This window comes from Mustela nivalis (genome assembly GCF_964662115.1).
Source record: "Mustela nivalis genome assembly, chromosome: 6".
NCBI lineage: Eukaryota > Metazoa > Chordata > Mammalia > Carnivora > Mustelidae > Mustela > Mustela nivalis.
In genome coordinates this window covers 150476865-150502638 of record NC_139025.1, presented here as the reverse complement: position 1 = coordinate 150502638, position 25774 = coordinate 150476865, and the positions used below count along the sequence as shown (strand labels likewise).

At 41.8% G+C, this 25774-nt stretch overlaps 1 protein-coding gene and 1 pseudogene across 2 annotated transcripts in view; one reads left to right on the top strand and one right to left on the bottom strand.

Moving 5' to 3' along the window:
* AP3S2 (adaptor related protein complex 3 subunit sigma 2) overlaps positions 1 to 25774 on the top strand; it is a 52282-nt gene that overhangs the window by 8884 nt on the left and 17624 nt on the right. The window contains exon 4 of the mRNA XM_082736088.1: positions 11107 to 11178. Coding sequence (XP_082592214.1) covers positions 11107 to 11178 — 72 coding nt within the window. The remainder of the gene's footprint in view (positions 1 to 11106; positions 11179 to 25774) is intronic.
* On the bottom strand, positions 3931 to 6339 carry LOC309868126 (arginine/serine-rich coiled-coil protein 2-like; annotated as a pseudogene). The gene is made up of 3 exons: positions 5743 to 6339; positions 5415 to 5543; positions 3931 to 4815 (listed from the first exon to the last, which is right to left on the bottom strand). The product of its transcript is annotated as an arginine/serine-rich coiled-coil protein 2-like (transcript).

The window sequence follows — 25774 nt, the reverse complement described above, 5'->3', positions numbered from 1 at the left end:
TTTTCTTTTCTTTTTTAAAGATTTTATTTATTTGAGAGAGAGAAAGAGAGCACTGAGTTGGTGGGGAGAGGGTCAGAGGGAGAAGCTCTGCTGAGCAGGGAGCACAGTGTGGGACTTGATCCCAGAACACCAGGATCATGACCTGAGCTGAAGGCAGTCGCTTATCCACCTGAGCCACCCAGAGCGCCACGTAAGGTATTTCTTAAACTAAGAATTTAAAAAATGACACTATTTAAGTGTATTTTACTGTGTAAATTGTTAGTAATCCAAAAGCCTCTCAAAAGAAATGTTACTTGAAACAGCATATTAGTTTTGGTACAGAATTACTAAAGAAGATCTTAGCCAATAATCACTTGTAGCAAGAAGTCAGAAGACCTGGCTCTTGTTTCTGTCTGTCCTAATAATAAGCAGTGTGGTCTTAAATCATTTTATGCTTTTTTTGGCTTAAGGGTTTTGTTTTCTGTTTCGGCTCTTCTCTGTGTTTGTGTGTTTCAGTTTACAAGTTTACAAGTTGATCACTTCTCGGCCTTTTGGCTAAGATCGAGTTTACAAGTTTACAAATTCTTTTCTAGCTCTGAAATTTCTCTTTCCGGAATACTTCATAGTAGAAAAAATATTCATTGTGTCCAAATTGTCTTTATTCTAAGGATGCCAGTTAGTTTAATAAGGGAAAGTTCTTTGACTCTCCTACAGCAATAAGAAAGATAGTGGAGACTGATAGAGTTGCATCAGAGAGAAATGATTATCCAAATTTTATTCCCCAAATGCTCTTGAATTGGAATAGGAAGCATTTTTGCTTGATTTTTAGTGCACATTTATTTATTTATCATAAACTATTGTTGAAGAGATAATACATACACATTGTTCAAAATTCAGAAGGCAAACCAAGAGTATATAGTGAAAAGTATTTTTCTCCTTCTTTTCTCCAGTATGTAGGTTATTTTTCTCAGAGCAGCAGATTTTAGTTTTATTTATTTTTCCCCCAAGATTTTATTTATTTATTTTTATAGAAACCTTTTTATTTTTTTAAAAAAGATTTTACTTATTTATTTTGAGAGAGAGTATGTGAGCAAGGGGAGGGGTGGGGGGGTAGATAGAGAAAAATCCCAAGCAGACTCCCTGCTGAGCACAGAACCCATTGCGGGGCTTAATCTCACAACCCTGACATCAGGACCTGAGCTGAAACCAAGACCTGGCTGCTTAATTGACTGAGCCATCCAGTTGCCACTTTATTTACTTATTTATTTATTTATTCTGCATCCTGAACCCACTGGGCTCAAACTTATCCTGGAACCAAGAGTCACACACTCTACTGACTGAGCCAGCCATGCACCCCAGCAAATTTTAGTTTTAAAACCAAGAGCCAGTGTTACCTCAGGAGAAAAATTTACAGTCATTCATGAAAACAAGGATCTCTCTTATTGTTTACTCTAATTTGAGTAAACATTTGTAATGAATGATAAAAAAGGAAAGAAACAAGTTACATGATAAAGGAAGAGAGAACTAAGTTTCACTATAGTATGGCCTGATTATATACCTGGCAACCCTGGGAAAAACAGCAAGCATTGTAATAACACGTAATGGATGATATGAGCAAAATGGCAAATTATGAGATGAATCCATCAAAATTGAGTTTTTCATTTCATGAAAATACTTAGAAAAACCATAATTTTAAAAAACCCTCACAGTAGTGACGTAGGATATTGAGTGTTTGGCAATTAACTTGGTATGGAATACTTGACAATTCCAATAGAATTATGAAATCTTAAAGGAAAAAACAAAGGAATAGTTCAAATAAATGGAGCTACAAGTGCTTTCCTTGTTGGGAAAGATAATAGAGTAATTAACAAATTAAGTGGGAAACCAATTATAATTCCATCAGGAAATGTTACAGAACTTGTTGAAGGGAAAATTTATCGGAAAAAATGAATGACCAAGAAATGCAAAAGTATGTTTTGAGGGAAAAAGCTCAGTTAATGGGGGATTGCTTTTCCTAGGGTTGCAGATGAATAAATAAAATCTTAAAAAAAAAAAAAAAATTTGGGCGCCTGGGTGGCTCAGTGGGTTAAGCCGCTGCCTTCGGCTCAGGTCATGGTCTCGGGGTCTTGGGATCGAGTCCCACGTTGGGCTCTCTGCTCAGCAGGGAGCCTGCTTCCCTTCCCCTCTCTCTGCCTGCCTCTCTGCCTACTGTGATCTCTCTCTGTCAAATAAATAAATAAAATCTTAAAAAAAAAGTCAATCTTCTAAAAACTAATAATAATAATAATAATAAAAATTGTATTTATTGTGAAACATGTATATACAAAAAAAAATCTGTTAAACTTGGCAATATAGTTTCAAGATGCTAGTAAAATGAAGCTATCACTCAGATTAAGAAACAGTATATTACTAGTTCCATAAAGCTTGTATATACTGTTCCTTACTTCCATCCACTCATTCATTGCATCCCTTCTCAGACTTTTGTGTTGGTCATTCCTTTGCTTCTCTTTATTGTTACCATGTGATGTATATTCCCTAACTGGTATTTATCTTAGTTTGGGATATCTGAGTGGCAAGTACAAAAATCAGCTGTATAAGGAAGGGGTAACTTGCCACTTTTGTTGAATTTATTTATTTATTTGACAGAGAGAAATCACAAGTAGGCAGAGAGGCAGGCAGAGAGAGAGGAGGAAGCAGGCTCCCTGCTGAGCAGAGAGCCCGATGCGGGGCTTGATCCCAGGACCCTGAGATCACGACCTGAGCCGAAGGCAGAGTCTTAACCCACTGAGCCACCCAGGGGCCCCTAGAATGCTTTTGCGTAAGTTCTTTTCCTCATGAGCTCTTCAGATGACTCTCTTTATCATTCATGACTCAGCTCAAATGTGGATCTTCTGAGACTTTCATGAAGTAACCCCCGTCACATCGTCCTGCTCATTTCCTTCAGGGCACTTAGGACAATAGAAAAGATCTTATTTATATGCCTTATTCTTCCCACACCTGGAACATAAGCCTGGCGAGAGCACAACTTGTTGACTGAGGTAGTCTCAGGGTAGAATGGTATGTGTCTAGCATGTGATAGCCACTCACTAAGGTCAGTTGAATAACCATAATTTAGTCTTTGTTTTTACTCATCATTCTGTCTCACTGAGTTGTGTTTCTCTTTCTGCATGAGTTGCACACTGTCTTACTGTTTTTAATGTAGGTTCAGATACTCGGTAAGACCAGTTACTCCCCGTGGGTGCAATTCTTTTTAAATATATTCTTGATATTTATAACCGTCTGTTCAGCTGTTACATTCTTGAATAATTTGTAATGGTCCCAAAGTCTCTGTTGGATTTATGCTTAGAAATGAATTAAGAACCGCATTTTCTTCCATTTATTAATTTCTTCTTTCAGATCTTACGTGCAAGTTTTGTTGTTGCTTTTTTTTTTTTTTTTTTCCAAAGAAGGTCCTAATACACATACAAATCTTAGAATTGTTTGTGTTCTAGTTCTGTGAAAATGCTGTTGGTGTTTGATGAGGATTGCATTAAGTGTGTAGATTTCTTTGGGTGGTATGGCCATTTTAACAGTATTTGTTCTCCTGAGAAAACCTTTTTTATCACCATGACCACCCAGTTCATCTGCGCTGGATTAGGTAGAAAATAGCCAGATAGTCTACAGAACATCTGTATAACATTTCTTTCATGTTTCAAGAGATGAAAATAACTGTAAGAAGTTAAGTATAAAAGTACCCAGGATGACATAAATAATCCATGTATGAAGTTTTATCCCACCTGCAGCTTTTATTTATTTAAAAATTAGAATTCATGGAATAAAAAATTTTTCTTGGAAAGTTTAATGGAAGGAGGTTTAGCCTGATTACAACAGTAATACTAGTGTCACTGATTTGATTTTTATAAAAATGATTTTCTCCCAGCCTTATTGAGATATAATTGATGGATATAGTGTTGCGCAGGTTTAAAGTGTACAGTCTGTTGTTTTGATACACTTATATATTGCAAAATGATTACCACTGAGCATTGGCTAATGCCTGTTATTGCGTCACATAGTTACTACTTTTTTTGTAATAAGGATCTTATTTTTCAATAAATTAAAGTCAGTGTGATACCCACGCAAGCTGGAATGCTAGCCCTCCTGTGAACAAGCACCTGACCTCAGAACAAGAAGTTTTTAAAGTCCGGAACATTAGAAGTGTGATCTTTTTCAAAGTGAATCCATTACAATCTTGCCATTTCATACTAGATTTCCAAATACAGTTGAACTGTGCTAGGTCCACGTATACATGGATATTTTTCAATAAATACAGTGCAGTACTATATATTTTCCTTATGATCTCCTTAATAACATATTTCCTTTAGCTTACTTTATTGTAATAGTACAGTGTATAATACATATAACGTGCAAAATATGTGTTGACTGTGTTATTGGTAAGGCTTCCAGCTACCAGCTGTAGGCTATTAGTAGTTAAGTTTGGGGGGAGTCAAGTTATAGATGGATTTTGGATTATGTGGGAAGTGGAGTAGGGTCAGCACTCCTAATCCCCATGTTCTATAGTCAACCTTACTTCTTCCTGTTGCTTAGGCTTGGGACTTCCTTCATCATCAGCTCAGCTCTCTCCAACTTCATCTTCACTTAACAATATCATTTACTTTTCTAAATTGGATGTTTTGGTTCTTATTTTCAAAATTCAGCTTAACTCTGTATTTAAGCAGGCATGGAATCATCCCCTTCTCTCTTGCCTTGCTACAGTGCCTTCTTTTTTTCCCCTTGTTCAGCAGGTTTCACTGGATTCACAACTGCAGGGTTGTAATAGCTAGGTAAGACCATTCTCATCTCTGAAAAATATTAATTTGGGCTAACATCTGAGCCATAGCTGTCTTAGGTGTCAGAGTAGTCCCCCTTAATGCACGGCTTCACTTTCTGTGCTTCAGTTACCAGCTCAGCCACGACCCAGAGGCATGTCCTCCTTCTGACTTATCAGAGGGTCAGTAGTAGCCTGATGCTACGTCGCAGTGCGTTCATCACTGACCTCACTTCATCTCACCATCAGGCATGTTCTCATCTTGTCATCACAAGAAGGGTGGTACAGAACAGTAAGATATTGAGAGAGAGAGAGACCACATTATGTAACTTTTAATTACAATATATTGTTATAATTGTTGTAGTTTTATTATTGTTAACCTCTTAGTAGGCCTCATAAACTAAACCATCATAGGTGTGTGCATATAGGACATAGTCTCTACAGGGTTAAGTACTACCCATGGTTTTAGCACCCACAGGGGTCTAGGGGTGCACCACCATGGACAAGGGGAGCTCGCTGCACTGCCTACAGAGCCACAGCATTGAGAACAGAGCCTCCCATACCTGTGGTTAATTCTTGTTTTTGTTTTAAGCAGTTTCCTCTTCTTGCTCTTTTAATTTCTAGCCCCTGCCCTTTCCAGCTCCCTAGCTAAAGCTTTTTGTGCACTCGTTGCTATTTCTGCCTCTGAAGAGAGGTAGACTAGGAGTCTGAGTTAAACTTCTGTTAACTCTTCTTGGTTTTTCCATTGTCTTCTCTATATCTTGACATCTCCTCTAGCGTTGCTCCTGCTTCTACCCATATACCTGTTGGTGAGCAGGAACCAGATCTGATCCACACACAGTGTTTCCCCTGCTTCTGGATCATGGTTTCTTCCTCTCTCTGCTTCTGGATTATGACTTCTGTATCTGTTCCTGGATTGAGACATTTCCACTCCTCGCTTCTACTGTAATGATGCCTTTAATGAGACTTCGGTCTTGAATGACTTCTGCCTCTCAGTGACTTAATTTCTTTGTGTTTGTGTCTGTCCTCACCATTTTCAGATATATTTAATCTCTCCTTTACTTTATAAGAAGAATGTTCTTTGTCAATATGTTTCTCAAATTTGTATTTCTTAGAGGATTTATTTTTAGATACATATCTTATTATTTTGCTCTCTGCATCTGTAGCTTCTTTATTTTTTTCATACATTAGCATACTCTGCTTCTTCTCTGGCTCCTGCATTTTCTTCCTACATTATCTGACTTTCATGTTCTTTTGATCTTGATCATGATCTCAAATGATGATATCTTGAGGCTCTAGGAGAAACATACATCTGACTGCTCTTTTTTTTTATCTTTATCTGGGGATAGCTTTTCTGGAGCTATTTCATCTCATTCTGTTTTACTGGTCTATTTGAGAATCCAGATGTTACTGACTAAATTGCATCCCCTCAAATTTATATGGTGAGGCCTTAACCCCCACTTTGCCTATATTTAGAGATGGGTGCTTTTAAGGACGTTATTATGGTTAAATGAGTTTATAAGCGTGGTGCTCTGATCCCAAACAACTTGTGTTCTTATAAGACAGGAAGAGATACTATAGATTTCTGTCTTTCCACGTGCACAAACCAAAGAAATTCTCATCACCATCAAAGACACAGCAAGAAGGTGACTGACTGTGAGCTAGGAGGAGAGCCCTCATCAGAACCAGTCCTGCCAGACCTCGATCTGGGATTACTGGCTTCCAACACTAAGAAAATAAATTTCTGTTGTTTAAGTCACACAGCCTGTGCTATTTTGTTATGTCAGCTCAAGGCAGCTAATACGCTAATCTTAATTTCATTAACCCTCTCTAGTAAAAACAACCCCTTGGCATAGTGATGCTGAGAAATAACGGTCTCCCTTTCCTCACATATGCTCTGGGCATCTTACTCCAGAGTCCTAGCTGCTGGGGCAGCACTTTTAACAATACCAGCCACCCAGAAGCTTCCCACAGACTGAATCCATTCCCATGAGAGACCTGAGAGGCGCAAAGTGGCTTTGCCATTGCTTTTTAGTTTGTTTTTTACACTTAGTAACACCTGTAAGGTATTTTATGTCTGTTTTGGGATAGGTAACTACCTTTAATTTTTCCCTCTGAAGGAAAGCCGTTTGTCCCAACACTGTCAACCAGTGCATCTTTCCCCCACCAACTCAAAATATCACCTTTGTCAAAATTGTATTTTCTTGGGGTGCCAGAGTGACTCAGTCAGTTAAGCGTCTGCCTTGGGCTTAGGTCATGATCTCAGGGCCTCTGGTTGGCAGGGAGTCCTCTTCTCCCTCTGTAATATCTCCCCCCCCAACCAATAACTAAAAAAAAAACCTTAAAAAAATTTGTATTTTCTTGGCATGAGAAGCCCCATGTACAATGAAGTGCCCCCACCTTGTAGGACAGGGAGGAGGAGGAGGCTTGCATGGTAGAGGGAGAGGAGGAGGATTTGGGAATGCCAACCGCTGGAGGCTACACGAATATGACACAGGGTGTGGGAGCTCTAGGCATGGAGGCAGCCTGGCGACAGTAGGCTGCAGTGACTTTTCCACAGACTGTTAGGGCTTTCATGGTTTTGGTCTTCCTAGAGTGCATCTAAAAGTATTATACACAAAATCAGCTTCTTAATTTTCTTAAGTTTCAAAACCCAGAGTGCCTATGATGTGTCCCATCCTTCATTGGGCTTACCAGCAGTGGCTTTTCAGCATAGCTTGTCTGAAATTCTTAAGACTGCAGAATTCAAGACGGTGGTAGATTTTATCATGATTTGCTTTTGAATTTAGTTTATTGAGGTTCACAATAAGTGGAAAATAATTTCAGATAATTCATTTTGTTTAGAATTGAATTCTAAATAGAATTCTAGAGCCAGCTTTGTTTAGCATTAAAGCAAAAGCCCATCTTTACTTGTTTATGGAAGGTATTGCTATAAGAGATAGATATGATGCATTTAATCTACATTTGTATTAATTTATGGCAGGTTTTGTATGAATTTTTACCTTTTAACAAATTTCCAAAAGTGGATTATGCCTTTGATAATAATTAAAATGATTTATCACATCTGGTAGGGGGAGAAGAATATATTTTCTTATACACATGTATATGTTTCAGCATTTTATTTATTTATCTATTATTTATTTATTAAAGATCTTATTTATTAGAGAGCGAACACGAGCAGGGGGAGAGGCAGAGACAGGGGGAGAAGCAGACTCCCTACTGAGTAGGGAGCCCAACTTGGGGGTCAGTCCCAGGACCCTGGAACTGAAGATAGACTCTTAGCCAACTGAGCCACCCAGGCACCCTGTTTAAGTATTTTATATCCTGTCCATCAATCCATATTTTATTTCTATCTTAGTATTTTACTATTTTATTTATTTATTTTTTATTTTGCTTATTTATTTGATAGAGATCACCAGTAGGCAGAGAGGCAGGCAGAGAGATGGGGGGAAGCAGGCTTCCAGGTGAGCAGAGAGTCTGATGCAGGGCCCAGAGCTCTGGATCACGACCTGAGCTGAGACAGAGGCTCTAACCCACTGAGCCACCCAGTCGCCCCTGTATTTTACTATTTTATTTATTTATTTTAAAAAAGATTTTATTTTATTTATTTGAAAGACAGAGACCACAAGTAGGCAAAGAGGCAGGCGGGGGTGGGGGGAGCAGGCTCCTTGCTGAGCAGAGAACCCGATGTGGGGCTCGATCCCAGGACCCTGAGATCATGACCTGAGCCGAAGGCAGAGGGTTAACCCACTGAGCCACCCAGGCGCCCTATTTTACTATTTTAATGACCAGGACTTTGCAATGAATTTTGATATCTAGTCATTCCTTACTATAATTGTTTTTCTAAACATTCTTGGCAGAGTATTTTCACGGTTTATTTTCTGTTAAGAATTTTGACTTTGTCAGTTTCTTCTTTTTTTTTTTTTTTTTTTTAAGTCCTATTGGGAACTTCCACACTTCTAAGTTAATTTTTTTTCCTCTAAAACTAGAGGACACACCGACACAGACACACAAGGACAGAACAGGAGAGTAAACAATAGCAAGGAACTTTTGAACGGAGGAAAGAATATGGTAATTGACTTGGCAAGTCCAGGGAAGCCACATCCTGGGCCAGCAGTAGAGAAGGCTGACAGCCAAGCTGCTACACTGCGAAGAAGCCTCACGAGGCACAGAGCTGGCAGCACAGCCGCTGGGTGTGTCGCGGAGTGGGCAGGGAAAGCTGCCTGAGCTCCCGTTAGATCCCTAAGTCCTTGCCCCACTTCCGGGTCTCTGCTTTGGGGGACACCAAACATGGTTGATGGTACACAACTGGAGGATCAGATGAGTGTGTGCCTTGTGAATGTTGTATACTGACTTCCTAGCCTTTTGCCGCCACTCAGCTCCCAAATTTCAGATAGCTAGTCTTTCCGTCTTCAGGCTGCAGGTTGTAAAATCTCTCTTGAGAAATCGGAGCAGTCTGAGGGGAAGGAATAAAAAGGCCTAAAGGGATGAAGGGGAGGGTCCCCAGCAGACAGCTAGGGTTGCAGAGCTTCCAGTGAGCCTTTGATTCTTACAAATAAAAAAAACAAACATACAAGGATAATCAGTAATCTGAGGAAAGCCTGTAACATGGAATGTGGAGACTAAAGTGAACAAACCGTAAAAAGCAATGTAGAGGAAGTAGAGACCATAAAAGGAAGGAGAATGATAAAACAAACAAACCCCTATCTTTAAGCTGCTGGGAAGTAAAATTTAAAAAAACTAAATAAGAAAGTTGGAACAAAATATTCTCTTAGAAATTAAAGACCGGAGAGAAAACTGGAAGGGAAAGGATCAGAAAATGAGGAGGTCTAGTACCTTAGTAGAAGCAGCTCCAAAAAGAAAGATTAGGAACAGGAAAAGGGGGAAATTCTCAACTAAAGTATATGGTAAAATTTTTCGAAACTGAGGGAATTGGGTTGCTAGATGGTAAAGGCTCACTGAGTACCCAGCACAGGGATTGAAAATAAAGTCCTATGCAAGTATGTTACCTCTACAGAAAAATGTTCCCCCCTGGTAAAAATGTAAAGAGTTATGGATAGTGCTGTTGTGAAATTATGATATGTGTCTTTTGGCATATGCATATATATATATATATGCATTTCTGTTGGGTATGTACATAGGTGTAGAATTGCTGATACAATAAAATAAGAATAAATAATAAGTAAATAAATAATATAAATAATGTCAAAGAGTTTTCCAAATGTGCTAGAAATAGGATTTCCATTTCTATTTTTTTAAAAGATTTTACTTATTTATTTGACAGAGAGACAGCAAGAGAGGGAACACAAGCAGGGAAAGCAGGAGAGAAGCAGGCTTCCCATTGAGCAGGGAGCTGGACTCAGGGTTTGATCCCGGGACCTTGGGATCATGACCTGAGCTGAAGGCAGATGCTTAACTGAGCCACCAAGGCAGCCCCTTTTCTCTTAGTTTAGAGCTAGTCAGAAGCTAACAACTCAGATGTCCCATCTGTAGGAGAATGCATAAATATTTCTGTGAAATACTATGCAGCAGTGAATATGAACAAGCTTTTATGACATGGAGTAACACGGAGGAATTCACCAGCACTGTTGAATGAAAGAAGTCAGACGAGAGAGTCCATGTTGTATGTTGACACCTGTGTAAATTCACAGACAGGCAGAACCAAACTGTGATGATAGGAATCAGGATGGTGGCTACCTTTAGAGGGGGATTTTGTCTGAAGGCGCATAAAGAGAGCATCTAGGAGCTGGGAGTATTCCATTGCAATATCTGGATGGTGGTTGGTTACGTGATAGGTTCATTCTGAAAATTCATTAAGCTGGACTCTTATCATTTGTATACTTTCCTGTTTAAATGTTATATAAGTTAAAAACAAAGTAGTGAGTATGTTAAGTGATTCATGGAAAGGTGTTTTGAGGTTAATGTTAATTGGAATTAACAGAACAAAACTATGATAACACTGTAATAGTAAAAACCTTTTGAGTGTGTATACACAAAGGCCTGCGGAAAGGACTGCAAGCAGGTGGTATTTCAGTTTGTTATTTTTCTGTGAAAATTAGCACCTTATAGAGGGGGAAAGAAAACCCCATGTGTCTGCCGCTGGTTGTATTGCTATACTAAAAACAAGATTGTTTTGTCCTTGACTGTGCCCCTTAAATTGGGGTAGGTAGGGTGATTGCCTAAAGCTGGTAGTTTTTTGGTTTGTTTTGAGATTTATCATAAGGTAAGTAGTATTGTGACTGCCCCCCTGTGCTTTCAAATGTGACATTTATGAAGATGTGAATATGTTCCTGTTTCTTGATCTGTTTTTCCTTGTTTCCTAGGTTTTTGTGGAGACCCTGGATAAGTGTTTTGAAAATGTTTGTGAATTGGATTTGATCTTCCATATGGATAAGGTACCTTCTCTCCCTAACCAGGGTTACTAGAAAACTAAAAGCCTAGGTTATTTCTATCTGCCTCTACACCTTTATGTTCTTTTTGTGGCTGTTTACTCTGGGAGTAGTCCCAGATGTTGTGTTTCACTTAATAACTGAAGTTTAATAGTTTTGGGAGCGTTTTGCTAAGATCTGTTACCAGTTTTAACACACACATGAGATTACTCGGCCTATGTCATCGTTCATGTTTTTATAGACATACTTTTTTTCTTGGTAGAGAGCAGTGATGTCACAATGATGCTTGACTGCCACATTAGTGGAGTGAGAAGTTGTTTTATATTGATTGTAAAATGAGTTCCCTTGGCATAATCCGGTGACAGTGAAGCTTTGGAAGAATCATGATGTAGGGTCTTTGACCTAGCTAGTAAAGGTTATAATTTTCCCAAAGAGGAACAGAGTGACTCAGACATTTATAACATCGTTCGAGGTCAGGTGGTATTCTGTAGGGAAGCAGACTGTTGGGCAGAATTGAAGTACAAAGTACACGTTCTCAGATTTGTGCTGCTGCATCACTTTGACATGGCCTCTGTCCCCATGTGCCAAGTTAAAGGTGGGATAGGACCTGCCACATGTATTTTATCCAGCTGGGCTCATGCCGTGTCCAGTGCTATTGACCTTGGACAAGTTCCTCGTTTCCTTCAACTGGTTTTTACCGTGTCCCATGGCCCTTGGAGAAAGCGAATGATTTTTTAGGAGACTACAACTCATTGCTAAGCCATAATCCTTTTTACTCTATTTTCATCTCAACGAGGTAGTTGTTTTTAGATCCATCATCGCTAGCATTGCTGTCTGGAGGACTTTCTTGTCATTTTTCAGGAGGATCTTTCGTCTCCGTTAACCCTCCTGAGATGTGGATGACCGTCTCTGGGCGAATGCAGTGAGTGCATTCTTAAGGTTGGATGTTGGAGTGAGTGACGTTTTCTCTCTAACAGCTAGCTTAGTGCTGAGACTCCCTGAGCAGCCTGGTACAAGAGAATCACAGAAGCCCATTCTTGCCAGATATACTTCCCTTGGAGCTCCCCAATAGGCTCAAGGCAGAGCTCACTGGTGCTTTTGAGGAGGTCACTCTCCCTTTCCATGTGAAAGAATCTTAGAAACTTCAGAGACCTCTTCGCCTCCTCTTGGCAAGCATTTAGAGTTGCTTTGAGCTTGTCAATTGTTCAAGGTGCTGTCTTGTAATTTCCTTTAAGGAGAGCCATAGGTCAAACCCAGTGTCCCTCTCTGCCAGTGGGCGTGGCTTTAAAAGGAAATAAAAAGCCAACAAAATGTTGTTCTTTCTCCTGTGTCTTATCTTTAAGTAAGTTCCATAAAATAGTTTGCTGCTGCTGCAGATTCCTTTCACAGTTTATAACCTGTCTATTTTTAGTTGCTCATGTGACATCAGGAAATTAGCCTCCAGATTCCCTGAGATCTTTGGAAAGTGATGGCGCAAGGAGCCAGGGCCTCACCCGGCTCACCTTTATAGTGTGGAAGGTGTCTTTCAGCAGGTGACTTTTTTTAGTTCCACCTCAGGCTTGTCCTTGCCCTCACATAGAACTCGCATAGGTTGCTAATTCAGGCTTACCTTCTAGGGCTAGGTAGGCAAAGGACCTGTCAGAAGACAATAGGAATGTCACCTTGAACTCCATCCTTCTGGACTGAAGAAACCTCTCTATCCTAAGTCTCCTTACCTCCTCGCCCTCCCTTTCTTCCTGGCTTAAAGAAAAGTGTGTTTCATCCCATGTGGAGAGCCAGATCCCTTCCTGTCTCTCCCCACCATACACCACAGTGACTCGGAGCTGTCTGTATCTGTTCCTTCTCCTGGGGCCGCTGTCTCTCACAGAACCCACCTGTTCCCTTGCTTCTGCCGTCCTTTTAACTGGTGTCTCATCTCCAGTCTTGCATTTAAGGTGAACATCTTGAGTGCGTGAGTGATTCACATCCAGTCTTGCATTTCTGCTTCATCTGTTCCCTTTCTGGAGCCCTGTCTCCTGGTTTTCATTCTCACCCAAAAGGCACTATAATTTCCTAATCCTGTTTGCCAGTATCACCTTCTGGATGGTTTCTGCAGCATTCAGTGCTACCGATTCTTCACGAAGTACTGCCTTCGTAGTCCTTTTTCCACCGGTGCTTCTGTTACACAGAACCCTTTCGGCTCTTACTCTCTTCCCACTTCTGTCTCTAACTTACGTCGTCAGTCATCTCTTAACTCACTCTTCTCGCACTCCTGTTTCTAGCCTAGATCTCATCCTGTTGTCTTATTTAAATTATCCGTCTGAGTCATTCCCAAACTTGTCATTTCTAGTCCAGGATGGCCTGAGTCCCATGCCTGTATTTCCCGTTGCTGGAGGCATTTCTCCCTCCTCTCATTCCAGCATCTCACTTCTTCCCGCCACTTCTTATCCAGAGCCAGGTTTGGCCTTGTCTCCTGAAAACCGTTTCTTCCTCCAGCCTCCCTTTTCCACTGGTGCAGCCACCATCCTCTGGCGAGTGCACTCAAAACCTCAAAACTTTGCCTCCCGCTTCTTTGCTAGGAATAGCCAGTCAGTTGCTAAAACCTGTCACTTCTCTCCGTAGACTCCTTAAATCTATTCTTAATATTCACCAGTTATTAACATTTGTACACTTGCTTTTAAATCTCTCTATATGCATATATGGTTTTCTTCTCGACCCATCCGAGTTCGTTGCAGATGTCATGACCTCTCATCCCTAAATACTTTAGCAGACATCTCCTGAGAGCAAGGACATTGTCTTATATGTTGTGCATAATTCTGTAATTAATGCAATAAATTAACCACAGCATAATTAACATAGTTGAAGTCTAACATCAAAAAATACTATTTTTCAAAATATAGTTTGTATTTAAATTTCCTCCCTTCCCCCACTAATGTCATTTTTTTTTTTTTTAAATTTATTTATTTGACACACACAGGGAGAGAGATCATAAGTAGGCAGAGTGGCAGGCAGAGAGAGAGGAGGAAGCAGGCCTCCGGCTGAGCAGAGAGCCCAATGTGGGGCTCGATCCCAGGACTCTGAGATTATGACCTGGTCTGAAGGCAGAGGCTTATCCCACTGAGCCACCCAGGCACCCCTAATGTCATTTATATTTTTAACACCAATTCCAACTATGGGTCAAGCACTGTCTTTACTTATGGTGCCTCTTGATTTCAGTTGTGTCTGTCAGGTTTTCTAACCTTACTTCTTCTTCCTTCTTGTTGATCCTGCAGGTGGGAATTATTTATTTATATATATATATATATATATATATATCTTTTTTTTTTTTTTTTTTAAGATTATTTATTTATTTATTTATTTATTTGACAGACAGAGATCACAAGCAGGCAGAGAGGTAGGCAGAGTGAGAGGAGAGAAGCAGGCTCGCCACCGAGCAGAGAGCCCGATGCGGGGCTCGATCCCAGGACCCTGGGATCATGACCTGAGCTGAAGGCAGAGGCTTTAATCCACTGAGCCACCCAGGCGCCCCTATTTTTTTTTTTTTTTTTTAATTTATTATCCCCCCCTCCCCAAAGCCCGCATTAGACTATCTGCTCCCTTGAGCACAGACCAGTTTTGATCCTGTTATCAAGCCTTGACCCCCTGGCCAGGCATTCGAGGCTGTCTACAGTTGTCCCTATTCTATCTTGGCCTTGTTTACCATTTCTTCTTGTCAGATACCTCTGCTACAGCTTGACTGGACCAGTCTTAGTCACGTTGTAATTCCTGCTCAGAGCCTCTGCCTGAATTGCCTTTCACATCTTTTTGTAACTGAATCCAGCCTGTCATTCAGGCTCAGCTCGAATCCTACTGTCCTAAAGCTTGTCCTCATCACCCTGGGCTATGATGATCTCTATGGACCATGTAGAGTGCTATTTCTGGCCATATGTTACTTAGTTTATATAAGCTTGTGTGTTTTCCATGCTTGATTAGTTTATCCTTATCTTTGTGTTTGCCCTGTCTCCCTCACCAATTCCAGCATGGTACCTGAGTGAGGTTAATCTTCACGGTGAGCGTTCCAAGGATTGCCATCTACCTAGACTCATTAGGTTGTTCATGGTTTAAGCTGCTACAGGCTGGGTGAAGTCTAATTTCACAGTCTCTGGAGTAGTCTTCAATCCAGACTGTGCCGTTTAGAACTTATTTTGCCTGGGGCATTTGATTCCCTTTTGCTTTCAGAGATACCCAAATAGCTCAATGTCATGACTAAATTGGGTATTGATGTTAATTATGATCAAATAAAACCATATGGGATGCCTCTCTGCTTACTTGTAATCTCTCTCTCTCTGTCCAATAAAAAAATAAATAAATCTTTAAAAAAAACCCGAAAACATATGGGTAGCGTAACATTTTGATCTACGAATCGCTCATCAGCAAAGCTGAATTTGGCACTCAGTTGGGCTTTGAGGATTTGGTCATCAGAGTCACAATTCAGTGGCTGTATCAAAGGAGTTTATCCAGGCTTTTTATGGACTTGGGTTTGCCATGGGCTGTCTCAAGAGGGTTGGAACGTATGTTTTTGGGAGGGTCTGAGGCCAAGAAACCTCATAGTATGGAATTTAAAAATCTCTTGCTAAGTATAGACTGCTGAAGTGGGAAAATGCTGAGGGCTCAAAATTGGAATGAACTGCTGAGCCCAAGATGAAAGGATCATAAATGTCATAAAGGATGGTGCTTTCTTAATGTCCCTTCTGGGAACAGAGCTTGTGATAACGGGCTCATTAAGGCCCTCCACACCCTGATAACTTTAAGGCCCTCCACACCTTAGTGACGTTGAAGCAGGTATCCTGATTGCTGGTCTCCAAAAATGGAAGACAGTGAGGGGACACATACTTTGTGTGTTTTTAGTGCGGAAGAAGCTACTGTTTTGGCATAGAAGAATAAGACATTCTGTTTGAGTTCTAGTGCTTGAGGAGGTCCTAGTTGGCATGCTGACCATCCCTGGCTACCTCTGTCTTTCTGGCTTACGCCTAAGAGGGAGGAGGGAGCCTAGGCCAACCTTTGGTCCCATTGCATTCCGAGCCCTTCTCTGCTGATGCTTGATGGATAAGAATTTTGTGGCAGAATATTTTTCAGAGGCCAATATCTTATCCTTTCAGAACAACTGGCAGAGACTAGCAATGACGATTTCTTAAATTTCTGACATCACTATACTTTGTTTAAAGAGAAAGAAAAGCCGAGACTGCTCCAAACCACTCTTACTGTCTGCTGCACTACTTCACAGTCCTTACTTCTTGAACTTTGCACTGCCTCATTGTCTGCTACTTGAAATTGCGAGAGCCTGTTTGCTTTGTTTAGTCATTCCTTATTAATGGTTAAGGGGTTAAGGGCATTGGGATGATAGTGTATACAACATAGCAAAAGCTGACCTTTAGAGCTCTCTGTTTGTTATCCTGCCTTTTCAATAAAACCCAGTGTTTGTCCGGATTGTAGTCCGCAGTAAAGCTTAATACTAATGATATTACTTGGATATATTGCAGCTGAAACATGTTATATATTATTTTGTTGTTTTGTGGTTGCCCTTAAAGTCTGGAAATGAGATCAGTTTTACTGTTCTTGTGTTATCCTTTGTGATCCAAGAGAGGGTTGACCTATTCTGAAGCAAAACCTAGAATTTCTTTTTTTTCTTTAAACCCAGAATTTCTTGATCCCTAGTTGAGAACCCTTGTCAGGCTTGGTGTTTGTATCAGTCTAAGTAGACGAGGTTATACATAACTCCAAAAACTCCGGTTTTTCACTCATGCTGTGGTGTCTCTCTGCACTATAGTCACTTGGGTATTCAGGCTGATGACATCCTCCTCACCATGTACTTGCAGCTGGACTGACATTTCATTGGTCTGGCAAGTCACTTGCCCACACTGAAATGGCTAGGGAAATGCCTTTGTTCCATGTACCCGGGACAGGGCTGGGGGGTGGGAGGTTGGACCTGATACAGTTTTGAATGTTACTAATGACTACCACTCTTTTTCCACTTATTTTCTTAGAGGAAAAGCTGACATTTGCTTCAGGATCAATTTATGGGCAGGAACCTAGAAGTTTTGGTATCTGAAAGATAGAGCAGTGCTCATGAAAGAGGGAAGCATAGTTGACTCTTAGAAAAAGGCATCTCTTAAAAAAAAAAAAAAAGTTGACTTTTTGTTAAAAAAAAAAAGAAAAAGGCATCTCATGTAGCAGCTTTTCAGTTTCTCTACCAGAACATATGACATTCCTATCCTATACCTCTCACATGAATTTAAGGTGTTTAGGAAATTAAAATTCCTTAACAGAATAAACTGCTTCCACCTCCTTCCTTAGAGAGGCTTTCTTCAAATCATCTATCCTTACCTTGGCTCTCTGACCTAAAGCACTGATGTCTGTTAAGAATGTTTTTTTATCTTTTTTCCCCTCTGATTATCAGACGAATAAAAAACATTTATTAACGAGGAGGACCCTGTGCTAGATACGGAGATGCAAAGATGGAAAAGAAAATGCCCTACCCTCAAGAAGCTGATAGGCCAGTTAGAAGGGTGGGTCCCTTAGATATGTTCCTCGGTCTTGGAGGAAGCAACATTTTTGGAAAAGACACCGTAAGTTGAGTGTAATTTCTCCATAGGCATGGTGTTATATGAGTGGGCTCTCGTCTTGCACTACTTTTTATAGAAGTGAGCACAGGCACCGCATTTAGTCCCATGTATTTATGGTATATTTGCATATTATTGTTACCTTGTAAATCTAAAGTGTATATGAATTATTCCTATTGAATAATATAGTTCCTAATCATGAGTCCTGTGATTTAATGATACATGATCAGTGGGAGAGAAAGAAAAGTGGGACTTTGAAGAGATGTGTCTCTGAGGCTCTGAAGTGGAAGTGGCCAGGGTCGGTGGTGGCCCACCTGTGCTCTGGCTGGGCATCTGGGGTCCTAGACATGGGAGCACATGTTGGGCAGCCTGCTGAGCACAGCGGCTATTGCTGAGTCCTAACAATACAGGTGAGGCTGGGCAAGTACCACAGGTGTGGCGGCCCAAAGTCAGGTAGCTGGGGAAAAACCCTAGCAGCGTGTGGTAGATCAGGGCTGCCCGAGAGGAGCAGTGAAGGCTGTACAAATTCCTGAGCAGAGACTCACCAAGGGAAGAGACAGTCACAGGAAGAGAAGTTCATATCCATCCAGTCTGGTGCCAGGCATTGCATTAGGCACTTTATGCCCAGTTATCTTTCATAAAAGGGATGGTAATACCCGTGCCTAACAGGCCAGCAAGCTGATGCGCAGGCTGAAAGGCCCAGAATATTAAAGACCGACATTCTCGGAGTGCCTGGGTGGTTCAGTCACTAAGCATCTGCCTCCCTTTGGCTCAGGTTGTGGTCCTGGGATGGAGCCCTGCATCGGGCTCCCTGCTCCGTGGGAAGCCTGCTTCTCCCTCTCCCACTCCCCCTGCTTGTGTTCCCTCTCTTGCTGTGTCTCTCTCTGTCCAATAAATAAATAACCAAAAAAAAAAAAAAAAAGCATGACGACTGCTGATAAAACAAGTGTGTATATTGTAAACAGCCACATTCTTTGCATTAAAGCTGAGATGTCAGAATTCGAGAGTTTTAAAGCATGAACATTATATAGATATGTAGACATTTATGAGATTGGTCCATTTTAAATTCCAAAACCAGAATTCTAGGAGGCAAAGCAGTAGGAAGTGAAGGTATGCAAAGGGTGGGGAGGAATGTGTGAACATTAGGGGAGACTTGGAACCACCCATAAACTCAGCTCCAGCTACGCAGAGTCAGCCAACGCAGGTGCTGTCAACAGGTCGGGTAGTGCAGTTTTTCACTGAATTGCTGGTATTTACCATTCCTGACCCCCTCGACTAAATGCCAGCAGGGCCTCTGCCTCATACTGTGCAGATGCCGTCTGGGGTGAGAGCACGGCATGAAGGACTGAGGCTGAGCAGACTGTGGAGAGCCTCGTCGTCTGCGGTGCTGAGTCCAGCGGGCATTTTCCAGGGTCTTTCTCACGGAGCTATTTCCGCACTTCCTCCTCCTTAGAGCCGTCTTTGTTCTAGTTCCTTTCCGTTCTAGTTCCCATGGCACACGTTTGCCTGGTCTTTTATCTACCTTTCTGGCCATTCCGTCCGGCCTTTTAGGCTTCTTGTAGTTTAATCCCGTTTCTCTTTTCTTTTCTTTTTTTTTTAATAGATTTAGGAGAGGAAGGAAGGCCATTCTTTATTTATTTTTTTTTTTAAGATTTTGTTTGTTTATTTGACAGAGATAACAAGCACGCAAAGAGGCAGGCAGAGAGAGAGGGTGCAGGCTCCCTGCTTAGCAGAGAGCCCAATGCGGGGCTCGATCCCAGGACTCAGAGATAATGACCCGAGCCTAAGGCAGAGGCTTACCCTACTGAGCCACCCAGGCGCCCCCTCTCCTCTTTTCTCTTCTTAGGAAGTCTCATACAGCCATCAGTCGGCTGGTGCTTCTAAGTTACGAGCTGAACTCACTTCATTTCGAACTCACTCATGTCCAAAACCGAGTCTCTAGCCCCCTGCATCTCCAGACCGATAGTTCTGAATTACCCTTCAAGAAAGTCTTCGAAAACCCTTTCTGACATTCCTCTCCCTGCCCATAGACGGAATAAGTATACTTTCCTTGTCCCCCCACAGCACCCCTCAACTACTTTTGTCATTATCCTAAACATCATGTGTTGTTTTTGCTCATTTACTTGAATAAGAACACAGACACCAGAGCCTGCGTGCCTGGGCTTGAGTCCTGGTTCTGCAGTAGGAATTGTATGACTTATGTCTGAGGAACTTTCGCGGGGACGGGAATAATGAGAGTGCGTAGCTCTTGTTTACCCCTTACCCACCTCATACCATTGTTAAGGTGGGTATCAGACTGTCTCATTCACCACTGTGAATCTGGTTAACACAATACTTAGTACATTCTGGCTACTCCGTTCTCATTGAATTCATTTTATCTATCCACTCTTCTAGGTGGTTGGTAAAGTTAAAACATTCCTATCTTTATGAACCTTTTATCTTGTAGGAGAAGATAAAATGTATATTAGGTGGTGTTAAGTGCTGGGGAGAAAACAGAGCAGGTCAGAATTGGGTATATTGGGCGGCTGGGGAAGGTATCTCTGATAAGGTGAGTGAATAGTTGAAGGAAATAGAAACGAACAAGATGTGGCTTTCTGGACGAACAAGATGTGGCTTTCTGGACGGGAACCTTCTAGGTAGATAGACTAGCAGGTACAAAGACCAAAGACCTAGAGGCCAGTATGAGTGGATGAAAGTGAGAAAGGTGGGAAGTACAGGTGACCCTTGAACAACACAGTTTTGACTTTGTGGGCCCACTTATATGCAAGTTTTGTCTTTTTAATAAATATAGTCTAGTACTGTAAATGTATTCTTTTCTTCCTTGTGATTTTCTTTTCTTTTTTTTTTTTTTAAAGATTTTATTTATTTATTTGACAGAGGGAGAGAGAGAGAGATCACAAGTAGGCAGAGAGGCAGGCAGAGAAAGAGAGAGGGGGAAGCAGGCTCCTAGCTGAGCAGAGATCCCGATGTGGGGCTCAATCCCAGGACCCTGAGATCATGACCTGAGCCGAAGGCAGAGGCTTTACCCACTGAGCCACCCAGGCACCCCTCCTTATAATTTTCTTTCTTTCTTCTTCTTCTTTATTTTTTTTAAAGATTTTATTTATTTATTTGATAGAGATCACAAGTAGGAAGAGAGGGAGGCACGGTGTGGGGGAACAGGCTCCCTGCTGAGCAGAGAACCGGATACGGGACTTGATCCCAGAACCCTGGGATCATGACCTGAGGCGAAGGCAGAGGCTTTAACCCACTGAGCCACCCAGGCGCCCCTCCTTATAATTTTCTTAAACAATTTTTTTCTCCAGCTTACTTTAAGAATACACTAAAGAGTACATATAACATACAAAATATGTGTTACTTGACTCTTTATGTTATTGGTAAGGCTTCCAGTTAATTGTAGGCTATTAGGAGTTGAGTTTTGGAGAAGTCAAAAGTTCTATGCAGATTTTCGACTATGTCGGGGTGGCGGGAGGAGTAGTCAGTGCCCCTAACTCCCAAGTCATTCAAGGGTTCTCTGTAACAGGAGTTGAGGTACGGGGGGAAAGAGGATCACATTGGTCATTGTAAGTCATTGTTACAGAAGAAGTTAGTAAGAATTTCTGCCTCTGGGGAGGGTATCTATGTAAGTGTAGGGAATGACTTTTGAGAAATGTACCATATACATGTATTGCCTTTTTATCAGTTGGTGTCTTAAGGCCCACTGCACTGAAGAATATAGACAGTTTTCTCTCTCTCCAAGCTTTATTGCCTAGCATGGTAAATAGTAAATTGCTCTCTGCTGCTCTAAGGCAAAGTCTGAGCTCTAAGCCAAATAAATTGATAGATGGTCTGCAAACTAGCCCCTTCACCCTAGCCTAGGAACTATGATTTACAGCCAGAGCACCAGTGTGGAGGGCCAAGGGAGTGTGTGCAGAGCAAGGCTAATGGCCCAGAGTGTGCCTTAGGATACATTTATGGGTCTGAAGGCAGATGGCTCTGCAGGCTTGGTGAAAACAATGCACTAGATTTAATTCCCAGTCACCATGAAATCTTTGTGGCCTTACCTGTTAATGACCTCAAGAATCAAGGTTCTGTAGAGAACAAATTGTCGAACCCATTTGTGATGTTAGCCAGGTCTGTACCATGGTACCATAAGATACTTTCAGCAGCTGTAGCAGAGGCCTGCCCTGGCCCAACCCCACTGCTTTAACTGCTGAGACTATTGAAGAAAAGTCATCCTGTCAAAGCCAGGAGCTGAGCATTTCCCTGTGTGGCCCTTTAGATTTTCTGACTCTGCATGCCTGAATTTACCCTGTATGTATCATGTTTAATGATGTTAGTTATGGAAACCTCCAGAATGGAAGGCTCTCTGCTGACTGGGTCCAACCTTTTGGACTTTAAGACTGCTGCTCCTTTTCCTACCTATAGAGAGAGAAATGGGTGTGTGCCCCATATCTCATTTCCCAGGCACCCTGCTGGTTTTCTCTTTGTGCATTCACCTTTGAGTACACACATACTTTAATCCAGATGGGCGATGGCATCTACATTTCTTTCTTTCTTTTCTTTCTTTCTTTCTTTCTTTCTTTCTTTCTTTATTTCTTTTTCTTTCTTTCTTTCTTTCTTTCTTTTTAAGACTTTTGAATTTTATTTTATTTTAGAGTGAGAGCAAGAGTACGGGTACACAAGTGGGGGGAGGGGCAGTGGGAGAGGGAGAGAATCCCAAGCAGACTCCATACTGTGGGCTGAGCCTGACACAGGGCTCAATCCCACAACCCCGAGAACATGACTCGAGCCAAAATCAGCAGTCAGTCACCCAACCAACTGAGCCACCCTGGTGCCCCCATGACATCTGCCTTTCATTCTGACCAAGCTAATGGCTGTGTTTCCCAGAGTGTATGATATCCCTTCATGTGGATGACCTGCTACTGCACCAGACCACTCATATCCTCCCTCCTCCACCTCCTTTCCTGCCTACCCTTCTCACCCACTACCCTCTCCACCCAGTCTCTTCTCCTCAACATCTCCAGCCGGTCGGCAACATCGTTCCCTTTAACGCGTGAAGTCTTGGGATGCTGCTTTACTTCGTAGTTCTAAGTGATCACCAGGTGGTCTCAGTTCTTCGTTCAGTATTTTCTCCAGGTCCACTTTTACCTTTTCTTCTCTTTTCCTTTTTTTTTTTCTTTCTGTGACCTAAATCCAGGTAACTAACATAGAGCTCCAGCAACTAAATCCAGTTTTTCTTGCAACCTTCCTCACTGGTCTGATCCTCCACAGAAAACATTTCTCCCATTGTCCCTTTAATCGATATTCTTCCCTTTTGCTTCCAAGGATTTCTGGATCATGGAGCCTCCTGGCCCTTAGCATCTCTGTGCTTGGGGACCCAGACCGCTCAGGCCCATGAGACGTCTCTTCCACACACACAGTGCCAGTTCCCACTTCTTTGCCTGTGCCCACACCAGTCCCTCTTCACTCCCAGCACCCTCACGTCCCCCGTCAAGCTTTCCAGGCTTTAAGACCCAACCCAAGTTTTACATTTGATGAATTTTTCTCTGAACTCCAGTGTTCTGGTTCTCCAAGTTATCTTTCTTGGCCTTGCTCTAACATTTTTAGACCTAATTGTTTCCACTATATTGAAAACTGTCAGAATAGTGTCAGTTTGTAATGCTGTGTTGGTTTTCTAAACAGCACAGAGCACGCAAACATAGTTAACTGGTCGATGTAATAAATGTCCTAATTCTGTGTGTGCATGTGGGTATTTTTTTTTTTTTTTCAGTTTTCAAAATACTTTTCAGATACAATGTCTGATTAGCACAGCTAGAGGCCTCTTTTTGTAAACAGATTTTAATTAGTTTTTGACTTTGAAGGTTTTTGACCTGTGCATGCTCGCTAGTTTCAGGGTAGGACTCTCTGAGATTTGCTGTTGCTCCCTCGGGAGATAGATCACCTTTGGACGGATGCAGAAGAGCCTTTTGTTCCTTGAGGGGCTCCTGCCTGAAGTGGCCTTATAGACTTCCGGCTCTGCTGGATTCTAATTGTGTGACTTAGGCAACCTTCTTGAAGACCTCCTTGTGCTTCCCTGTCTTCAGTTGTAAAACAGGAATGATACCATACTTTTTTGATTCTCTGACTCCCATTTTTTTTTTTAATTTATTAATTTGAAAGAGAATGAGTGAGAGAGAGCATGAGAGAAGAGAAGGTCAGAGGGAGAAGAGACTCCCCAAGGAGCTGGGACCCAAGTCGGGAGGAGATCCTGCAAGTCCGGGATCATGACCTGAGCCGAAGGTAGTCGCTCAACCAACTGAGCCACCCAGGCGCCCTCTGACTCCCATTCTTGGTAATATTTTTGATTTTAACATCTCAAGGCAAGATTTGTCTTACATCACTGGCATTTCGTAGTCAAATTGGCAACATTTTTCTAATTTAGTGGTACATAAGATAATGGTGTGTTTTATTGTCGGTGGAGTACGGTAACTTGGCTTTGGTGGAGTATAGTAACAGCCAGCACTCTCGGTTGTTTTGAGGATTGGAGTTTGTAATTGCCACGCTCAATACATGGTGATCTTGTCTTTATTTTTACCTTTTCCCCACACTGTTCTCTCTGGCTCCACTATTACTCCCTTAAATCCATCCTTTACACACCTGCCTAATGACATTAAAAATATATTTTGACTGTCTCGCTCCCTTGTTTGAATTACTCGGCGGCTCTGTACCCTACACAGCAGTGAGTCTTATAGAAGAGAAAGACACGCCTCACTCCTTGGCCTGCTTCTTACCAACCCTTATGAATGTAAAATGACACCTGAGTGATGGAGCACGTGTGTCATACAAATGGGTTTTCATGAGTGTAGAAAGAGTTGGGGACCACTGCCAAAGGGATGGCACTGAGTCCCCTTCAGTGTTTACAAAGACCTCTGACATCTGTCCCAGCCTGCCTCTCTAGTCTCAGCTCTCCCCATTTCCTGTTCTGAACTTTGAGCTACAGCAGTATTGAGTTATTTATACAACTTGTCCTTAAGGATGTCATAGCTTCCTAAGTTTCTGACCCAGCTCGTAAAGGGCTGGAGAAGGCGGAGCAGGGTCCATGGCCATCCCAGGAACAATGCTTTAGAAGGAACAAACAGGAACTTCATCTCCTTAGAAACAGGTTTGTAGATCAGAACATGGCATTTGGAATTTTTTCTTGATGGCCAAATGAATTGTTTGCCTGCCATTTGGTCAGATTAAAAAGATGATAGAATCCCAGAGGAGAGGACAGGGACTTACTCTTTGCTGCTTCACTGGGTAGAGGTTTAAGTCCAGGGGATGGAAGTGGTTCCAAGCATGTTGCAGCTCAGAGCAGTTAAGAACATTCTGATGGTTACTGCTGCTCCACAGTACTCTGGACAGCTTAGGAACCCAGTGAGCTGTCGCTGCTTAGGTGAAGGACCTGTTCTTTCAAGAGCTAAAGAATAAATCCTGGGTGGCTCAGTGGGTTAAAGCCTCTGCCGTTGGCTCAGGTCATGATCCCAGGGTCCTGGGATCAAGCCCTGCATTGGGCTCTCTGGCAGGGAGCCTGCCTCCCCTCTCTCTCTGCCTGCGTCTCTGCCTGCTTGTGATCTCTGTCTGTCAAATAAATAAACAAAATATTAAAAAAAAAAAAAAAAGAATAAATTTCTGCTTTGGGAAGGATGTTGTACCAGATGACTTTGATCGTAATTACTGCATTAACTAATATTCGTCAGGTACTTATTTACATGGCAGGCACGTAAGAACTCAGTGCTTGAAATACAATGTCTCATTTATTTCCTGCATCATCTTACTTTGTCTTTAGGTTAGGCCTCTCAGATGAGAACTCTAGTTCTCCCCATTTTACAGAAGAAACTGAGCTTAGAGATAGGAAACCTCAGTTTCCTTAAGGCCACACAATTCTGATAAGTAGCAGAGACAGAATTCAGACCCTGGACTTGCTGATTCCAGAGCCTACACTCTCCACATGCTGCCCTTCGTGTCCTCTCCTGCTTTAGCATCCTCAGTGTGGAAAGAGATGGGATCTGGGTCTTGTTAGT